Source organism: Ptychodera flava, chromosome 12 (genome assembly GCF_041260155.1).
Source record: "Ptychodera flava strain L36383 chromosome 12, AS_Pfla_20210202, whole genome shotgun sequence".
Classification (NCBI taxonomy): Eukaryota; Metazoa; Hemichordata; class Enteropneusta; family Ptychoderidae; genus Ptychodera; species Ptychodera flava.
In genome coordinates, this window is record NC_091939.1 from 25,552,852 (window position 1) to 25,572,266 (window position 19,415).

At 37.5% G+C, this 19,415-nt stretch overlaps 1 protein-coding gene across 3 annotated transcripts; it reads left to right on the plus strand.

The window, feature by feature from the left end:
* Positions 1-21: 21 nt before the first annotated feature.
* On the plus strand, positions 22-18,535 carry LOC139145508 (uncharacterized). 3 transcript variants are annotated; one of them, XM_070716729.1, is made up of 18 exons: positions 22-152; positions 1,295-1,433; positions 1,800-2,060; positions 3,070-3,204; positions 4,288-4,517; positions 5,590-5,698; positions 6,908-6,931; positions 8,362-8,439; positions 8,798-8,937; positions 9,383-9,451; positions 9,938-10,019; positions 10,601-10,712; positions 11,221-11,374; positions 12,232-12,324; positions 12,626-12,687; positions 14,085-14,263; positions 14,815-14,906; positions 15,356-18,535. In XM_070716729.1, the coding sequence occupies exons 1-18, from the start codon at positions 48-50 to the stop codon at positions 15,494-15,496; spliced, it is 2,205 nt and encodes a 734-aa protein (XP_070572830.1). In that variant the 5' UTR covers positions 22-47; the 3' UTR covers positions 15,497-18,535. The 3 variants fall into 3 exon arrangements, with proteins under 3 accessions (XP_070572830.1, XP_070572832.1, XP_070572831.1); XM_070716730.1 differs by lacking the exon at positions 6,908-6,931 and having other exon boundaries at positions 23-152; XM_070716731.1 differs by lacking the exons at positions 14,085-14,263; positions 14,815-14,906; positions 15,356-18,535 and adding an exon at positions 12,967-13,058.
* The last annotated feature ends 880 nt before the right edge of the window (positions 18,536-19,415 follow it).

A 19,415-nucleotide genomic window follows, 5' to 3' on the forward strand; every position in this document is an offset into this window, starting at 1 on the left:
AAATACAGTTTTACAAATACCGCTTGGTTGCATAGTTGTTGTCGTGGATGTTGCAAGTGCGCATGCTTCACATTCTCGGTAACAAAATGGCTGGAGCTCCCGGGCTACCGAAGTGGCTGCTCGACTGTAAATCTCAAATAACAGGTTATCCGGTCAGTATACGTTATATTTTAGACACAGGGGACGAGGCCACTTACTGTTATATGTAAATTCGTTACGTCGAGGGGGCTGTTGATCCAGTCCCGTTGTGATGATTGACAAAATGTGTTTGTTTACATCCCGCTGTGTGCCATCACGGATTTGATTTAAAATTGTTATGTGTATGTTCGTTGTTTCGTGATCTTTCGAATTCTCTTGAACTCCAGGGCAATACTTGTCATACTCAGAGCTCAGTGCGGTTTTACCATACAATTTGTACACAACACAAACGATTTTCAGACTGCAATACGGCATGGCAAATATATTGCCATGAAGAACTTGAAGATACACTTTGAAAGTATCATGAAAATGACAAACACGAAAAGAATGATTTTAATAGTAGTGACGAAATAATAATAATCTCTATCTTTATTGTTGTGATAATGATTATGATAATGATAATAATAGTATAAATAATAACAACAACAACAACAAAAATGTTGATAATGATCTTTCATGAACAACCCTGCAAACACTCAGACAGAGTCTCCTAAACCACCATCCACTATGCCCATTAAATCTTTAAAACAGATTAGTTTTAAGACTAAGTGAATCAGTTGTAAACAATCTAGACCCATTTCACAGCATTGGAGCTACCAATAAAAAATGTTGAGTATGTGAAAGGTGTCCATCCAACCATTTGACTTGTACATGCAAGTAAAGAACATTGTCGCGATTGAATATGTCAAACAAAGATTATGTCTTTGTATAGAGCTGTTCACAGTTGACGTCAGTGTTCTCTTGTTAATATGCAAAAATAAATGTTTGTCCGCATTTTTAGATTACACTTTTTAAAATTATGCATGCAAGAACGACGAAAACACATCTTAGTAGGCGACTACTACTAGTATAACAGTGAATGCTAAAACACATATTCACGACTCATAGTACAAGCTGCAAAAACAGCCACAAAAGAAACATTGATAAAAATTTGTCCACATTTTAAACAGCAGTGTCCACTGTCGCACACATGCAGCTATTTTTAGTAACAAACCTGTAAATTTGAACTGCGCTATTCCCTGCAGAGAACTTGAAACATAAATGTGAGGTATCAAGCTTCTGGGAATTTTTGCTAATCTTATGTTCAAATTTATAGGAATGGGGTGCTTTGACACGAGAGCTCTTTGATGCTATACAACAGCAACTGACGGAAAGCAAGATCACATACTTCACAGATCTGTCAGAAGCAGAGAAGACACTTTTTATGCAAAGAGCCGCCAAGGCAATACAGCACGGTATGTATAAAGCAGAATTTGTACAAAACATAACATATTTTTAAACACAAGATTCCTGGTTGAATGCAGATTGATGTTGTGACTTTTTTCAGTCACAAGAAGTAAAGATTTCATTATAATTTTGAAGTAGTTAAAAAGGCAGAATTTTTTGCATTTATTCTGCGTTTTTTCCTTGACCTTCTTACTGATTTTAATTATGTTTAAAACTCACCAAATGAAACTCTAAGAGGAATGAAAGTTGGATAAAGGATTTCATTCCTGAAAAATTCGCTTAGTTTAAACCAAGTTTCAAATTTCATTGTGTGTTGGATCTTGCCGTTTAAGGTCCAAATGTGAGCAATTATATTCCTCATTAAATTCTTTCAGGCAAGTCGTTCCGAACACTACAAACATCAGTGTCACACAGCCTAGATCAACATCTCAACAACCAGGTAGCCAGGGAACTCCTTGAAGACTTCCCAGTTATCACCAAGTCCGACTTGGTTCTGAACCACGCCAGGGACGGCGCGGTGGCGCTGCTTAAGAAATGGCCGGAAATGAAGAGCAAACTGCATCTGTGTCTGAACCAAGCCTTGCCGGACAGACTCAGGCAGATTGCATGGAAGCTGTTCCTGCACAATCCTCATTGTAAGTATTGTGTAGGGTACGACTGAATCATGAACCTTGCATTATAAATAAGTGGAAATGTGACCCTTATGTGTTGTAATATAGTTCCAATAGCTGCTAATTTTATGCATTATTTTCATGATTTTATTTTCAAACCAAAGTTGGTTTGTGTAAATGTGTTAATTGAAGGACATGTATTGAAGTATTACTGCTCACTGATTCGGACCATGCCTACACGTTTTAACAGGCTTAATAATAATAAAACGGGTGCCGCACCAATAAAATGGCGCCACCACAGGAAAATACAAAAAAGAGTATTTCCTGCACATACACTTCATGATCAAACCAGAAACAAGCATGATGCCATTTACTTGTATGCACAACACACGATGGCCAACATTTTGTTGCTTTAATCTTTATTTTCTCTGTCATATGATTAGTTTTTGAAAATGGCGGGAAATCTAAAATGATGTTAAAACCTCTGAATTTACATGCCACTTTTGACAGTCATGGCAGCACTCTTTTAGTCTCTAATGGGTCTTATTCAAAGAAAACTCATGGAAAACTAAGGATATTTTGAGATCAATTTGCCAAACATTTGCAGCTATTGGAGCTTTAAACACTGAATGATATATGTTGCAGCCGTTATGACTGCCAAACACTGTCAAGACTCATGAACTTAGTTCGTGTAACTAGACAAGGAAATTGTTAAATTTGCACATGATATTCTTTAGACAAACACAGATTGTAACCTTTTAAGTCGTTAGTAGGGAATTTATCAGTGTATATTTAATTATGTGCCAACAAGAGGCCTGGAGACTGCTGGTGCATAAATGAAAACGACTACAAGCGGCAACAACAGCCATGCATGCAACAGTGACAATGTTTGTCTGAATTTTAAGTAGAAGTTTCTGATATCTTGCATGTGCAGCTATATTTAGTAACAAACCTGTAACCTTGAACAGCGCTGTTCTCTGTGAGTTGACCAGTTTATGTTCATGAGGCACATGCATTCTCTTTTGTTTTGTAGTGAAGAAGCAGTATGTTGAAATATTACAGAGTGAGCCAAAAAATGTGATGTCAATCCTGGATTTAGAAATTGTACAAAAGTGTGAAGGACTATTGGAAGAGGAATACACATTCCAAGAACTCGCAGGATCAGTCAGTAAGTTAGTGAAACTTTACAAGAATTACGAAATAAGCAAGTCTCCTGAACTCCTTCTGGGAAGTAGCTCTCAGGATAAGTACATTGAACATACCTTCAAAAAAATTCTCAAGATTTGTCTGAAAGTTCAATGCACTTTTCAAGAACTAAGGATCTGTAAGTTACACAGCACTAAATGTAGCTGGTATTCAATATCAGCTTCTGTTACAGGGTTTTGAAGTTTCGAATTTAGGAAAATTTTAACAATTTCAGATATGACAGGTTTGTCATCTGACAGTACAGTGAAACTGGTAATTACGGACACCTCTCTAATCAGGACACCTCTTTAGACAGATTTATTGAACCAAAAGTTACACTTTGAATAGAATTTCACCTGTCTATTACGGATAGCTCTATACTAAGGACACTTTTTCCATTTCTGAAGGTGTCCTTGATAGACAGGTTTCACTGTAAACGTATGTCAAACATGCAAAAATGTTAGACCTCGTCACACAGTACATCTGTTTGCAGAGAACTGTATCCGTTCATGTAAAACAGGTAGTGATGTGGGCACGAAACTCAGGCTCAGTCACATAAATAAACAAATACATTGTATACATGTACAACTACACGGCATAGTAATGACCAATATATTTACAACACTGCGTACACAGACCTGTACAATCAGTGGGTTGTTGTAGGAGCAGCACACATGCTTTGTTACAAGGATGAATGAGTTTTACTGAGCACCTCAACTAGGAGATATGCCCAGTCTATACAGTATGCAAGCTGCTTGTACGTTTCCTCAGTGATGTGACCATGCTGATGCACATGCGTAGATCTTGAGATGTGCAACTCTGTGATATTGAACAAAAATTGACCTTGCACACATTTGTGTTCCATCAGCAACAGTACACTACACACTCAGATACACTCACAGTAGCACACACACACACACACACACACACACACACATGTGCACACATGTGCACACATACATGTAGAGATATTAGCATATCTGTACATGCTTTTCCCAGGTAAAACATTCAGCAGTCAGCCATTGAAGTCTAGATCACAAACATTGCACTGTACATTCTTACACAGGTATACTGAATGCCATGAAATCAACTCTGTCTTACCATCACGCCAGGAAGCGTACACAGACCAGTCTGCACGATACAGACTACATGCTGGTCGTTCCTTTCCTCGTCACGTCCCTAGCAACCGTCCATCCTGATCAGCTGTCCCATCGTAACAGCATTGCTTTGCTCATTGAAGAATACATTACATTTATGAAGCAGAGACCAGGCTATATGAAAGAATCATGGACTGAGGTATGATACGTAAAAGTTTCAGATGAAGGTTGTCTGCACGTCGACAGATGAAGGTAGTCCTTTCACCTTGTTGGTACATTTTGTATACCTGGCAACATGAACCTTAAACTATTCTTTCATAATCAAGAAGAAAATCAGGTGTCACCGTGCCAATTTCCTTATCAGAATAGCAAGTCACTTCAAATTTTAACTGTAATAATTTTCATAATGGGTGCCCCTTGATATTTCGCTCTGCATTTCTCAGTAAACTTTGGCTGTCAAGAAGTAAATTCCTGTGGCGGTTTCAAAATGAGGCCATACAAGCTCTAGAATAGAAAAGAAAAGAATCGTATGACTTCGAGAGTCCAAAAGTCTGCCTCTATAAATGGAAATATTGTCTCTTTGAATTGTTTATAACTTTCCAGGTGAGAGAGTTGATACCAATAATGTTACAGTAGTAACAATCAAGAAGTACATGTATGTCAATTACCTGATTAATTACATATACTTCTTGAAAAAATACAGTTCCAGGTTTGTTAGTGTTTCAGAAGAAATTTTGATTCATCGTGCATCTCACAATTGGACCATACATATGTGACAGAAAGTCTTAGAATATAATCAAACCTTTTTATTGATATTTCCAATATCAATTATATTATAGCCTTGTCAATGCCAGTGAAAATTATGATATCGTCCCCTCCAGCTTATTATTCATAATGTATGATCTGTTTATTTAGTATTATGACCCCAGATGTTTTCTACATCTACAAATTCACTGGAACCGCCAAAACTATAAAATAATAATAAATAATAACAATAATGCACCCCCTCCCGGCCCAAAATGGACTCAAGCAAACATTGCACTCCATAGCATACTTTGCTTCGCCTCTTTCACCTCCTACATTATGCCGTGCGAATTTTGCTTTCGTCCATTATAGGCTGGGAGTGGTTACATCACTGCTTAAATGAACTGATCTTAGTACATGTTTCAGGACACTTTGTGTTGTTTGCTTGTGTTAAAACAGGCTTGATTTAAATAATTATGTGTATTTCACTGAGTTAGTGATGCTTCACACGTATTTTTGAAATACAGGATTACAAGGAAGGAATGCAGAATTTCACAGATTCTGTGGCTTCCCTGCTAGAAAAATACGATGAAGAGTTGGCAACGCACCTGAAAAATCTCTTCTCTCCAACAGAAGGTAGGGCGAATTTAGTGTGTTGAAATTATATTGTAGAGTATTGAACGGTTGTTTTGAAATCACTGCAGGACACTCTTGTGAGATCTGTAATTTATACTACTAGTACTCTGTTCAAAAATGTCCAACAAAAGTCCAGAATTACAGAAAAAACATTGCTTATCAGAGTGGCACAATGGATGTCACTTTGACTAATGCTATTCACAGAGGTGTTAACAAATTTCAGGATCATCAAAATTGGTGGTCCAATTTTACCGTACTCATCCGAGTATAAGCCCCTGCTCGTGTATAAGCCCCCTACTGATTTTAGAGGATTTTAGAAAATGCATTACATCCGTGTATAAGCCCCTACCCTAGTGTAACTCCAATACAGAAAGGTTAGGAGAGTATATTTGGTCATTTAACGTGGTAAAATTAATTTTAGAATAAAGAAACTATTAAAAGATGTTAAAACAACGGGAAACTGGAGTTCCCTTGACAATATCGTAAGGAAACTGACACGTTTTTCCAGTAATCTTGATTCTTTGACCCTACTCACCCCCGTCGCCTAAATAGAATAGTCTCACTCACGTCCGCCATTGTTTATTTTCATTCACGGCCACGATGTTTTCAAGCTTGAAACATGCAGTTTCTTTTGTTTGAAGCAATTATCCTTTCATTTGTGAAGACTTTTCCTGGTGACTATTACAATTTTCACTGCTATGTTTTGTTTTCACAAGATGTAGACAGTTTGATATTGGAATATGAGTTGCCTTTCGATGTGGGCAATGCATGCCTGTTCACATTACTACTGTTGATCAGCAGCATACATGACGTCTTTGTTTCAAGTTTGGGTTTTTTTTCGACGCTGAAATTTCACGAAAATGTCACTTCTGTATTCAGAGATTGTACAATTAATTTCTTTGGATGTGTAAGTCGATTTTGAAAGCGATACAAAGATCGAGTGGTGTTGAAAAAATCGTGCATAAAATTAGCATAAATAAGCGTCCATGCCAGATAACATGGGGTTGCTCGAGTATAAGCCCTCCCCTAGTTTTACCGCTGTTTAGTGTTGCCGAACCGGGGCTTATACTCGGACGAGTACGGTAAAAGGTTTTTCTTTTTCAGAAAATAATATTTTGATAGTTTCAGGGTAATATTGTTTGACAGCCAATAGCTTTTAATATTTCATAATGAACTTCATTGAAATTTCTCTTCTCTGAATACACACAGCTAAAAAGAGTTCAAAGAGAAAGAGTAAGTTATTTAAGCATGTTATATTAGGCTGTCTGTTGACAATGTCAGCTTCACCTTCATGCACCCTGTAGAGTGAGTGTCATTGCATGTTCCTGACCTATTGTTTGTGTTCAAAGCAATGCGCACGGAATGTCTTTTTTGCATGAAATATTAATCCTCTATTTCCCACAGTTCCACATTTAATAATTTATCAAATGACTCTCTCAATTGAGTGACATTTTTTCCTAAATTTCACAAAACCAGGTTCACAACAAGTAATATTTCACAAATGATAGTCCATATTCAGAACACAGATATGCATGTAAGAGACAATCTTGTTGAATAAAATAGAACTGGTGGGAAGTAGAACTACAAGTTCACTGAGTATTTAGCTGTAGATATCCCTTCACAGAGCCTGCTTCACAGTTATGATCTGTTATCTCTTTTGAGAAAGAGGATTAACAATCCCCTGTCCCTCTCCTTTGCCCCCACCATTCTTGTGTTCTGTGCCCCCACCATCCTTGTTCTGTGCCTCACCATCCTTGTGTTCTGTGGCTCCACCATCCTTGTGTTCTGTGGCCCACCATCCCTTTGTTCTATGCCCCATCATCCTTGTTCTTCATATCAATGAACATTTTATGTTTATGCAGAAAAAGTGAAAAAAGTCCCACTTTTTTAATATGAACTACATATATAGTGTATTGAAAGAAGACATCCCTGTATATGCTGCAGCTCTTTCCTCTGTAGATTGATCTTATCCCTATCGAATTGCCTTCAAAAACTTTGTGGTTTGCTTTTAGCTGGCATGTATTAAGACTATTGAAAGTCAAAACCCAGGCTGGTACCCCAAATCGTTGTTCATGGAAGTGTTTTTCTTGTACAAAGCATTCAGTTTGCACAGGTTTTATAGGTGTTTTTAATCAGCCCCCTGGTGTGGTATTTCCATTTGAATGCCATGCATTGACCTACATACCACATTATTCTAGTGCTACTTAGCTTTACTCTATTGCTTACGTGTTTGGTTTTTATATATTTACTGGCAACTTTGGGGGGTGGGGGGCAGAGGAGATGGTGGAGGGAAGGAAGATAAAGTCTTTTTATACCCAAACGCTTTCATGCCACAAAAGTGACCGTGACCCAAATATGTCTTTGTGTTGGTTCTCCTTTGTTAACGAAAGTTAGAGAGCTTTGTGGTTGAAGGGTTAAACAGTAATTTCAGGGTAATTTGTACTTTCATATAAAAAGTTAGGTACCCAGCACCCTGTTTGATGAAGTTCTGAAATGTTGGTGACACTGATCAAAATACTGCTTTCTAGTAAGTTGCTTGAAGCATGTGTAGCACACTTCCAAATCATGTAAATTAGGTTGTATCGATTTTCAAGAATTATTCCAGCATGCAGCCTATGGGTTCATCACCTCCTCATAGCTTTCTCAAATTGTCTTTTCTTTAGGTGAGATGGGAACTCGTGAAACCCTAGTGGCAGGTTTAAAAGGTCTTATCAGGCCAATGGTGAGGTGCCTGTTTGTAGGTATGTTTAAATATTCACCAGTTTTGGATAAAAGTTGATTCAAATCTATGAGAATTTCAATCAAGTGATAGTATATTTATGTATACCTGAATAACTGAAATGACTATAGACGTCTCTAAGTGAGAAATGCTTATTGCTTCGTGGGGCAGCTATGCAGCATGCTGGTGTGTCAATTCTCAAATATATTTAAACTGACTATTTCAAAAGTTTCCCCCAACAAAAGTATTTTAGTTACCCCATGCTTTACATCTTACATTGAAATACATGTATCCGTATGACTGCACAAAAAATGATCAGGCATAGCCATATTAGTAAATGCAGTTACCTTATCAGGCTTGTCTTGATTGTAATTTTACAGGGTATCTTCAACTGGACACAGTCATGTACATCTGGGATCAGTACATAATAGGATTGGACGTGCCGGAGTATGATATCGTTCCTGTCTTTACAGTCATCACCCTAATGCTGCTCAGAGAACACATTCTAGAGTGTGATATTGTAAGTAGCCCAGTCATTGTTTTCAGTCTCTGCAGTGTTATATAGGGATTGATATCCTCTGCTTGGCAGTAGCTTTATTAGTTAATCAATGCAAATTTGTCTGCAGAGGTCAACTTTTTTTAGAATGTACAGTGTACCTCCTTGCATCATCTTGTATGCAATATTTACAATGAGTTCACAGTCCTGGAGAACTGAAGGAGCTATAAAGGTGAATTTGATGTACTTGGTTTTCTTTGCTTATGTTTATTGCAACTAATAGCAGTCATTTTAAATGTCAGTTTCAGTCAAAATGCACGAATTCCATGTAATATTGACAAACAACATCTATAAGTACGTTCATTCATTCATTCATTTTCACACACTGACTCAATTTTGTTTTTCTGTTCATTTGCTTGCCTTGCTTATTTACCCATTTATTTATGTCACATGTTATTTTTCTTCACAGCCAGTGGGCGTTGAAACAGTACTGGCAGATCATGCAATCAAATTGAAGAAAGAGCAGTACATGTACGAGGTAAGGCTGGTGTTGTAATGTCACCTCAAAATACCACTCAGCCAAGACTTTGGCAATGGTGTGGTTCAAAACAATGCCGTGACAGACAATAGACAGATGTTGGCTCATGTCTGTTTACAAGTAACATGTCAGTTGTTATGTGTCCCTTTCCAAAAATTTGCTCAATCATCCTCACCAGACTTTAATTACACAATGTGGTAGTGCTGTCATGCATAAGGTTTGTGGTAAGAGTATGGATGCCGTTGAAGAGAAGAAGATGTTACGCAACAGTTTTCAGTTTTAAAAAATGCCAAATTCATAGCCAAGCAAGATTCGGGAGAGAAAACATCAGCTTGCTGAATAGTCCATTCACTATGTAGACAAGCACTGTATTACATTATACATATCCGATGAATCACACTGGTTAGTTACGATGTCGAAACGTAGTTTTAAAACTACTTCAGCTAAATTCCTAGACACTTGTTTGAATTTTTTTTCCGAATTCAGATCAACAGGAATTTTTACACAGACTTGAATGCTCTTCTGAACAAGGACAGAAATGACATGCCAATCCTTGATCCCACACAGAGTAAGTACATTTTTAGGAATAATGAAAATCATTGCCATTAAATAGATACTGTACCTCATGTGTAGTTTCTTACGTTGACATTAACTATCGTTTCACTTGCACTAGATATGAATTATCTAGTGGTAGAACCGTGTACTGCTGTCTATGATATAGTGTTTGTTACAAGGGCATGCTTTACTGCATCATTCAGAAAATGCAACCATTTCACCACTTCAATGTGGTACAATTCTTTTGTTTGATATAACAAAGTGAACTCTCCAAAATAGGAAAAGAGCCCTTAAAGGTGGTACACAACTCGAGTTATGAGTTGTGAGAGTTAAACTTTTGCTCAAACTTTCCACGATGGTAAAATTTCAACCTATGAGTTGTCTATTGGTACATTTGATGATACAACAGAATGTAGGGATTATAGTTTTCCTCAACCTCATACCCCTTAAAAGCTTCATGTCTGGTCTGGTACTGAGTGCCTGAAATATGGCTCACAGTGACATCTGATTTCTTGAAGCTTGTTAAGTCAATCTTTCCATTCTGAAAAGTCATGGAATAATTGTAATTGACATTGCTTTGTGTTAAATTCCAAGGTGTTGGCCTACCTGGTCCGTGGACACATTGGTCTAGTGAGAGGATACCACCAAGACAGAAAGCACATGACAGAAGACTTGCCAGAGAAGAGAGAGAAGCACAGAGATTAAGGTGATGCCACCATTTGACAATGACATGAAATTACCTTGTGTTTTTCTGAAAATGCCAAGTATGTTACAGTTTGCTGTCTTTATTGTCCTTATATGAGAAAATAATATTTGTGTGGATGCATACACTTGCAATTTATCACACTTTCACAACTAAATATTTTGTTCCAACAATTACAAGAACTTCTAAATGTTTTGTACGACTGATGTAGAATTTGTTGATGATAGTGTTTTTCACAGCTCGAGCAAACACATTGGCAGCCAATTTACATAACAGTACATAGTTTGCATATCCTTTTGATGTGAAAATATATTCACTTGTATAGTTGTCAAACCAATGAATAGATTGCTCAAAAAAATGAGGGGTGACCCACCTTCAAAATCTCTCGTGAAGAACCTGGAAACATATTTTAATGATATATATATGGAAGATTAATATTTGTACTGTACTGATGGGTAATAAAATGATATAAAGTTAAACATGTTATAAAATATGCTGAATATTTTGACAGATCTGTGCAGGAACAGAGGGAAGCTGAGGAACAGAGGAGACAGCAAGAACTGCAAGACAGGCTTGAGGAAGAGGAGAGATTTCAACATCAGATGGCAGAAGACAGGAAAAGGATTGAAGAGGAAAGAATGTACTTGGAAGATCAGTTGGAGTTTGTAAGTCCTAGTTTTAGTGTTATTTGGGTTTGATTCCTGTCAAGGTAGTATGCGCCACAAATGTGAAAGGGTCAAACTTTCGCTGAAAGTTTAAGCCTTTCACATTTCGCTGAAAGTTTCCTCCATGAAACTTTCAACAATTGTCTTACCAAATCAAGAATAAAAATCAGGGGTCATCGTGCAAAGTTTGGTACTAGAGAAAAAAATTACCTTCAATTTACTGATATTTGAAATTCAAGATGGCTGCCATCCCTGTGTCAACTCTATATATAAAACTGAATTTTCGATTTTTACAAATATCATAGAATGAAAATTATATTTTGTCCAACAGTTTCAAAATGAGCTCACTTGTATGAGTGAATATCTGTCCCTGAGGCTCATTCTTCATTAGCCCTTTTCCAACAGTGATTTGAATCAATGCCATTGTTTTCTATGGTAAAGTTGGACCTCTGGAGAGGAAAATGGGGGTTGAAAACATTAACATAACAAATTTTGACAGGATCATGTTCGTTTCCATGATAAACACTTGTTCGCCACTGTGTGCTATTTTAGCTGGATATGTCATGAAGCGTTTTATTTTCACTGGAACACTTTGTGGCATCTGTGTCGTAGGACTAACAATCTGGGTCATAAAAATACTTAGGAACTTTTCGTTTCCAATGATTGCCAATGATTCCCATAAAGGCAAGACAAAGTGAAACAAACCAACTATACTTGACATTTGTATCTGTCCGAGAAAACTCAATTTCTATTGAAAGAAAAATAGCTTGCTGGCTGGGTGCAGTAGTTGTCATCCCTGCAGTTGATGTGAAATGTTGGCCCCCTCTGGAAAGATTATCATTTTCTTTTCAATGTAGGAAAAGAAAAGAAGAGCTGAGAGTGAACGACAAGCCAAGGAAGAAATTGAACAACTGAGAAGAGAAATTGACGAGCTCAGAAAGATGAAGGAGGTAATGCTACTTTGATTTAACAGAACATATTCATTTGACATGGTACAGATACTGTTGTATATGCATGCCAACCTAACTCACACATTTTACAGCTCTTCAAACATTCTGGTTTCCCACGAAACATGAACATGAAGTTTTGAGACATGTTATGTTTTCCAAATATCCTTACCCGATATGCATACTTTCAATTATTAATATGTTGCTTCGATGCTGCAGTAACTCATCCAATAATCCATGTGAATTGTGTGTACACTTTTTACCACACTCAATGAATGGATGTTTTCAACATGTGATTTTACAGAGACCACTTGGAACATGGCCCGAAGAGACAGAGCCTCCCTATCAGCCACCATCAAGAGAGAGGTGAGTGAGTCATTTTCTCTACCTTTCATAAAACCCTATGCCGTCAGTCCGCCATATTTTCATCTTCTGTAAAAAGTGATTGATTCTCTTGTAGACAATAGTAGCTGACAAAATATCACAACAGACCAGCTAACAAGGACGTGCACATTCTTTGTATGAAAAATATTGTTTCTAGAAGTTACCAAATGTGGTTCACCGCTTGTTATTAATAAACAAATATATGTGTCTTTGCAATGTGAGGTTTATGAATCCATTTTTTCTCTTCTCATTCAAATACAGGATTATGAGAAAATAGCCAGGCAATACCGTATATCCAGATAGTTCCTAAGCTCAGGGCTGCTTCCTATTGATGTAGTTGTAGTTCTCACATAACCAGCACTAGGCTGCCACCTGGAATAGCTATCATCTTGTCAGTTAGCTAGAACCATTGTTAGTTTTTGCACCCCTTGTTACAGAAGATAGCATGCTAACTCACTCAACAAGCACTTTTATAAAGCAAGGTAAATTAGAGAATTGTTTGACAAGTTAAGGCATCAGAGGTTAATAGATTGATGTGCGGAAAAAATTTGGTGATAGAAGTTTGTTACTTTATGTTGTAAAGGTCAGTATAGGATGAGATCGAAATATCAAGTTCTTTGTGCTTATTGCAGTCCATTATGAAAGCAGTTTTCAGGAGTATAGACAAGAAAACAGGTTATGATTAATTCAGAGAAGTGTACAGTTTTCTTATCTAAGGCTGTAGACGTAAAAACCTGATAGAAGGATTTTATTATTACCATTCGTAAGCTCAGAATATTTTCTATTGATGGAGGGTCATTCTTTGTGAGAGTTGCACATTCATTCAAGTACTTTGCATAAATGACTACAATAATGTTGCGTTTTAAGTACTAGATGTAGCATAGCATCCATGTGTAAATTAAGGTAGTGTGCGCCTCAAAAGTGAAAGACTTTAACTTTTGCTCAAACTTTCCCCGAGGAATCTTTGAACCATTCTCTTTCAAAATCAAGAATAAACATCGGGGTCACCATGCAAAATTTGATACTAGAGAAACAAATTACCTAAATTTACTAATATTTGGAATTCAAAATGGCTGCAATCCCTATGTGAACTCTATGGTGCAAAATAAGATTTTCGATTTTCAAAAAAATAAGATTGTGAAAATTTTTCTTACTCAGAGACCTTAAAAATGAACCCCCATAAATGGTGTATCAAGAAAAGATTTGGAAAAGTTTGAGGGTCAGAATATCTGTCCCCTAGGGGCATTCTACCTTGAACTCACAAAGGCGTCCAGGAAGTTCATATCAAGATAGAGGAAAACCAGTAACATGCCAAATTATTCATTTACAACTTAACTGTGATTTCATGTGTGAAAGAATGCATCATCATTATTTTGCAGCAAAGAGCAGACAAGACCACCGCCTTCTGCGGCTACTCACGACACCAGGACCTGGGGTAACCCCACCCCTCCAGGCGGCCCGCAGGTACGGACACCACCTCCGGGAAGTGGCCGGAGAAAGCATGCGGAGACAGTTACCTTGAACTTGTTGGAAAGAGTCATGGATAGCATCAACTACTGTAAGTATACATCGAATACTACCGTAGTTTTGAATGCTGTGAATTTTAGTTCATAGTTTTATGTGAAAATCAGGGGTCTTCCTTTTCAAATTTTAAACCAATTCAGTTGCTGTACTCATGGTAAGTGAAATTGACAAATTTAAGTTCCCATAAACTATCAGAGGAAGAATACTTAAATTTCCCTGTATGCCTAATGTTTGCGCTTTAATGTTGCAAAATCAAACTAAGAGCAAATCATATTGCTGATATCATTCAATTCTAAATATCCGATTGATTAGATTTGGCTAAAAATGAGGATGTGAAAATCTTGAACAAATACTGTGTTACATGTATCGGTATGCTGGGAAAGCTGGTATCATACTTTATGGGTGCAGCTGACCACGCAACGACAAACTCTCCTAGTGATGTTTTGGTCAATGACATGACATGAGTTCAATTCAAATCGTTCTGTAAAACATTCCTTGTTAACTTTTAAATCAAAAGAGATACAAAATATTTACGATACTGTAACCAGTAAGGCTGTGAATTTACCGAGTGTGTTTTGTTTACAGTGGGTCACAGTGAATCCAGAGAGAGGGAGACCCTGGACAGGGAAACCAGAACCAATCTCAAAGAATTCAACAGAGCTTTTGATGAAGCCCAGGTATGTTCTGGTGATTTGAATCATAGCTTGGCTTCTGGCTGTGGTTTTCAGACGCGCAGCAGAACTTGTGCAAGACATTCTGTAGGTATAATTACAAAACCACAGCCTGGTCTAATCTGCACAAACATCCCTCATTATTTTGTGGATGATTTACTAGTATGCCAATGAGTAGACATATTGGTATTTTCTGTATGACTGAGGCAAGACAGTCTACTGGTGTTGATTCAGTGACCTGTATTGAATAACTTAAACACATTATACATCATCAGAAAGGTGCAAAATTTAACTGAAGATATCGCATGCGCGTAGCTATATTTAGTAACAAACCTGTAACCGTAAACAGTGCCACTGCACGAGATATGAATATCAAGAGATGATGTCATCATCATATGTCATGTTGCCGTTTCCTCTGATCTTACTCATATTCACGCTTTTGTCTGTTACATCAGAATGCGGTGTTAGGAAGGAAACTCAGGCAGGAAGAATGGGATGAGATGGAGGAGAATGAACGCAGTGAAGTGACGGAAAAAGTGATGGATGTCGTATGGCAGAAATACGAAGACAAATACGCTGAATCTTTGCCGCAGTAGACATCAGTCCCATGTATCTACCATATATATAAATTGTAATTTTTGCACTTTGTAAAACAACAACAGCCCAGGGCATCTACATCTACAGTCATCTTCAATAGGAATAACTTTCATATCGTGCTGTCCTTGATGATCCGGCCATGTAATAACTTTTGCACTTTTGAAATTGACAAGCAGATATGAAATATACACATTTCAACCACCGTAATGTCAATAGCCTGACAAATGAATTTTCCATGTGACCCACACTCATCCTCCTTAAAACCTTTCACCACTAAAATAACTGTATATTGGTCCACCCACCCCTCAATTTAAAAATATAGGGCGGTAGCAAAATCAAGGTTTTGAGAGGATTACAGGGAGAGCTGAGTGAAGTTGGTCCAACACACCATCTGTACAGCCAACATGAGAGATATCACCAGCAGTGTACATGTACCTGACCAAATTGAGTGTGTGACATTGAAACTACATTGAGTTTGTTGATCACCGAGTCACTCGTTTACCACCTTTACACAACAACTGACGGAAAGCATTCATGAAGAAATATACAACTCACATGATTCGATAAATTTTGCAAATCCATCCACTTTGACATGATTTAGAAACTCATAGCTTGATCCCAAAGTGTCACCCACTCCATCCAGTTCATTTTAGAACCAAGAAACCCATTCATATTTACAACTGTTTGTTTGTACAACTGAATCTTTCTTGTATGAATTCGTCTAGAACATATAATACCAAACTCAATCCATTTTTTAGCTACCAGCTTGCAAAAGTGTTGCCATTGATCAAAGTACAGTCAACTCAACCCTTTTCAAGAACATCTTGAAATTTTGTAATTAGAGTGTACATACACTATGCAACTCCTCAAATTCTATTAACAAATTCTATATCATGAGTAACCAAAAATAAAAAACTCAAAGAAGTAATGAACAGCTAATAAAGATCTTATTGTAGCCAACTCAAGCCACCTTAGGGATTGTACCGTATCACAGTGAAATATTCAGCGTGATAATCATTCATAAAATGTGCACAGCTGCCAGTGGGTCTGCATCACCATTTTGATCAGAGAGACACTTTCACTACAGCTGATTTGAAAGGAGGGGGTAATCCTATCAGTGGCTGTGCATATGGGACCCATACAACGGTCTGTTGGTATGCATAACATATCCTGACATCCCTAGTGCATATCTACAATTATAAAGTGATCGCTGTGTCAAAACTGGTGACCGTGGCTAAAGCAGCTTCATGTAAACAAAAGGGCTCAACCAAAATTTTTTGGGGAAGTCTTGCAGTGATTTGAGAGCTCAGTGCAAAACTGGTGAACTATGAACATGCATCAAATTCTGAATTAGCTTAACATTTTCTCCACATTCATTGCCAGTCCTTGGAAGAGGCAATGTTTATTGACAATCAAGTTGTGCAGCTGCAGACAGACGACTTCCTCCCTCTAAGGTTCAGGGCAAACATAGAACAAAGCGTAATTATTCCTTTTCTGTACTGTAGTTGATGTCATATAGATGTATATGGAGCAATATAGCTGAAAATGTCAAGAGACTGGGCTTTAGGTAGACTGGAAGATCCGTCACTCAAGGGCACTCTCTACGCTCCCCAGTAGAGGGAAAGCGTTAGAGGAGAATTAGAGGAGGAGGGGAGCGTAGAGAGCGTCTTTGAGTGACGGATCTTTAAGTCTAGGCTCTAGGCCACACCATTCTTCATCCTCACTTTTGACTTGTGTAAATATTTTTCACTCCCTGTTTTTTTTTTTGGAAGATGAATAAGTGTAGAGGCTGGGAGTTAGATAGTCATATACCGTCCAGAGACAGTGAGTGTTTACAGACCGTCCAGTGTCTCAGGAGCAAGCGAGAGAGATTTGTTTGTTATTTGTACCTCATGGGTTTTTAGAGTATGCCTACTTGACTCCTATAAAAGTCCTAGACAATCTTATGCCATATCCACCAGAATGATTGAGGAGAGGTAGAACTCAGTGGAAGAAAGCTAGGGTGAGATCGAATCATCTACACCAGCATGTTATAAACTCCCGTTCCCAGCTGATTTGATAATTATATTCGTACTTCATTAGGATGTATTCTAACTCACACCTGGCTGGCAACCAACACAAATTTGTGAATTTTACATGAGATTCCCTAATCGGTTTCTTAAATCGAGAAGAGGCCAGCAGGTGCTATCTGTTCTTCTGTGTGAGTTCTTTGTCATCCAAATCATGGGGGGGTTGGGGGGGGATGGGTGGGTAAGGTGATTCAAATACCTACTCTAGATTTTGCAAGGTGTAAAAGCTGCTCAATTTCCAAAGAAAGCAATTTACTGTACCTGTCACAAGAGAGAGATAAAGAGTGGATCCTGGGTTGACAGCTTTAATGATCAAACCACCGTCCATGTCTTGTAAAATTCTTTAGATCAAGCCGTCCATTAATCTTAAGTACAACTTTCTTAGCTTACAATGGCCTTATATTACTTCAAATATTGTCGCCGATAGTGATGATTTCAATCACTGGTATGTCGCTATGTGTAGCATTGTGTTTGTGATATTGGCTACTCCCAATTGTATTGTCCCATACTAAAGTGATATGTACATGAACAGTTTCCACAAGGGCATACTTTATTATTTTAATATCGATATCAAGCATGATAAATAATGTACCTCATCAAGGTCAATAACATTATTTAAATCAGTCACTCTTTGTTATACACAGTTTCCATCAACAAGTCTGAAGACTTTGTCCTTCTTTGTACTTGCTGAAAATACATATACAGTCAAACAGAAAATTTATGTGTAAATTTTAAAGAAGATATCATGGAGATGTTCAAACATAAGATAACTGTAAACTTTGTACCATATTGTGTCCAGTTATGAATTGTAAATAACATATTTTCTTATTATTTTCCAGTACATACAGTGTAAAATCGTTATGTTAATAAAGTAGTTTTTGAAGAAAATGATGGAAGATGTGAATAAATGAAAATATTAACTTTCTAGCCTTCCTCACAAGGAATTCTAAGAAAGTGAGTGAATTAAAATCGTGACATTGTCACTTTTGTTGTCCATATTTTCATAATGAGTTTACAGAAGGCAAATCCTCTTTAAATGCAGTCATATTGTGTCCCTTAAGCGTGTCGTTAGTTGTACTAAATCATTCATATTCTCTGAATTTTTATCTGAATATAGCAAGTTAAGGCAAGGAGTGCGCCCCCAGTGTCCAGAATATTAACTTCGTCAGAGAAGCTTCGCGTCTGCAAGATACACAATCCAAACCTCGTCCTGTCCGCACGCACGCGCACATGGCTAGGATGTCGCGGCGTCGTAAATTCCCCGTAAAAAAAACTCTTGTCTTTGGGGAAAGTCCTGCCCGAATAAATACCCCTTATCTAACTAAGTTGCACAACACAATGGAAAATACCACCATGTCTGACAGGAAAATACTAGCCTTCCTCTCAAGGAATTCTAAGAAAGTGAGTGAGCAACTAAATAATCATATTGTGAATATTATTAATAAAATAGTTTGAATAGATTGTCAGGGTTGAACTTCTTGCTGCTGTGCAGTACTTGTGACAAATCACTGAACGGGTAGGGATCTTATCCGATAAAACATAATGTGATGGCGAGCTACAACATAATAATGTTTGCGTCAAATAATACATACTTACACTCAGAGTGACTGCTTATTCAGACCAAAAATCATATCATCGCTTGCTTAATACCTCGGCAAGAAAATCCGAGGATGGCTTTTTCCTTTTTCTCCGGACATATCCGTTACATACAATCCCGCGGAGAATTGTATGGAAATGCATCATATTGCTGTCGTAAAAATTACTTCTGTAACATTTTTATGCATTGAATCCCAGTCATCGTGAAACCAATAAGCTTAACATCCCGACTATTTCCGTTTCCGTTGTCTGT

Bases quoted from the DNA above. Each gene is read 5' to 3' on its own strand.
- LOC139145508 (XM_070716729.1), top strand. From the start codon at position 48: ATGTTGCAAGTGCGCATGCTTCACATTCTCGGTAACAAAATGGCTGGA. The intron at 8,938-9,382 runs GTAAGTAGCCCA...TTTTCTTCACAG, and splicing joins ACATTCTAGAGTGTGATATT to CCAGTGGGCGTTGAAACAGT. The intron at 14,264-14,814 runs GTAAGTATACAT...TTTTGTTTACAG, and splicing joins CATGGATAGCATCAACTACT to TGGGTCACAGTGAATCCAGA.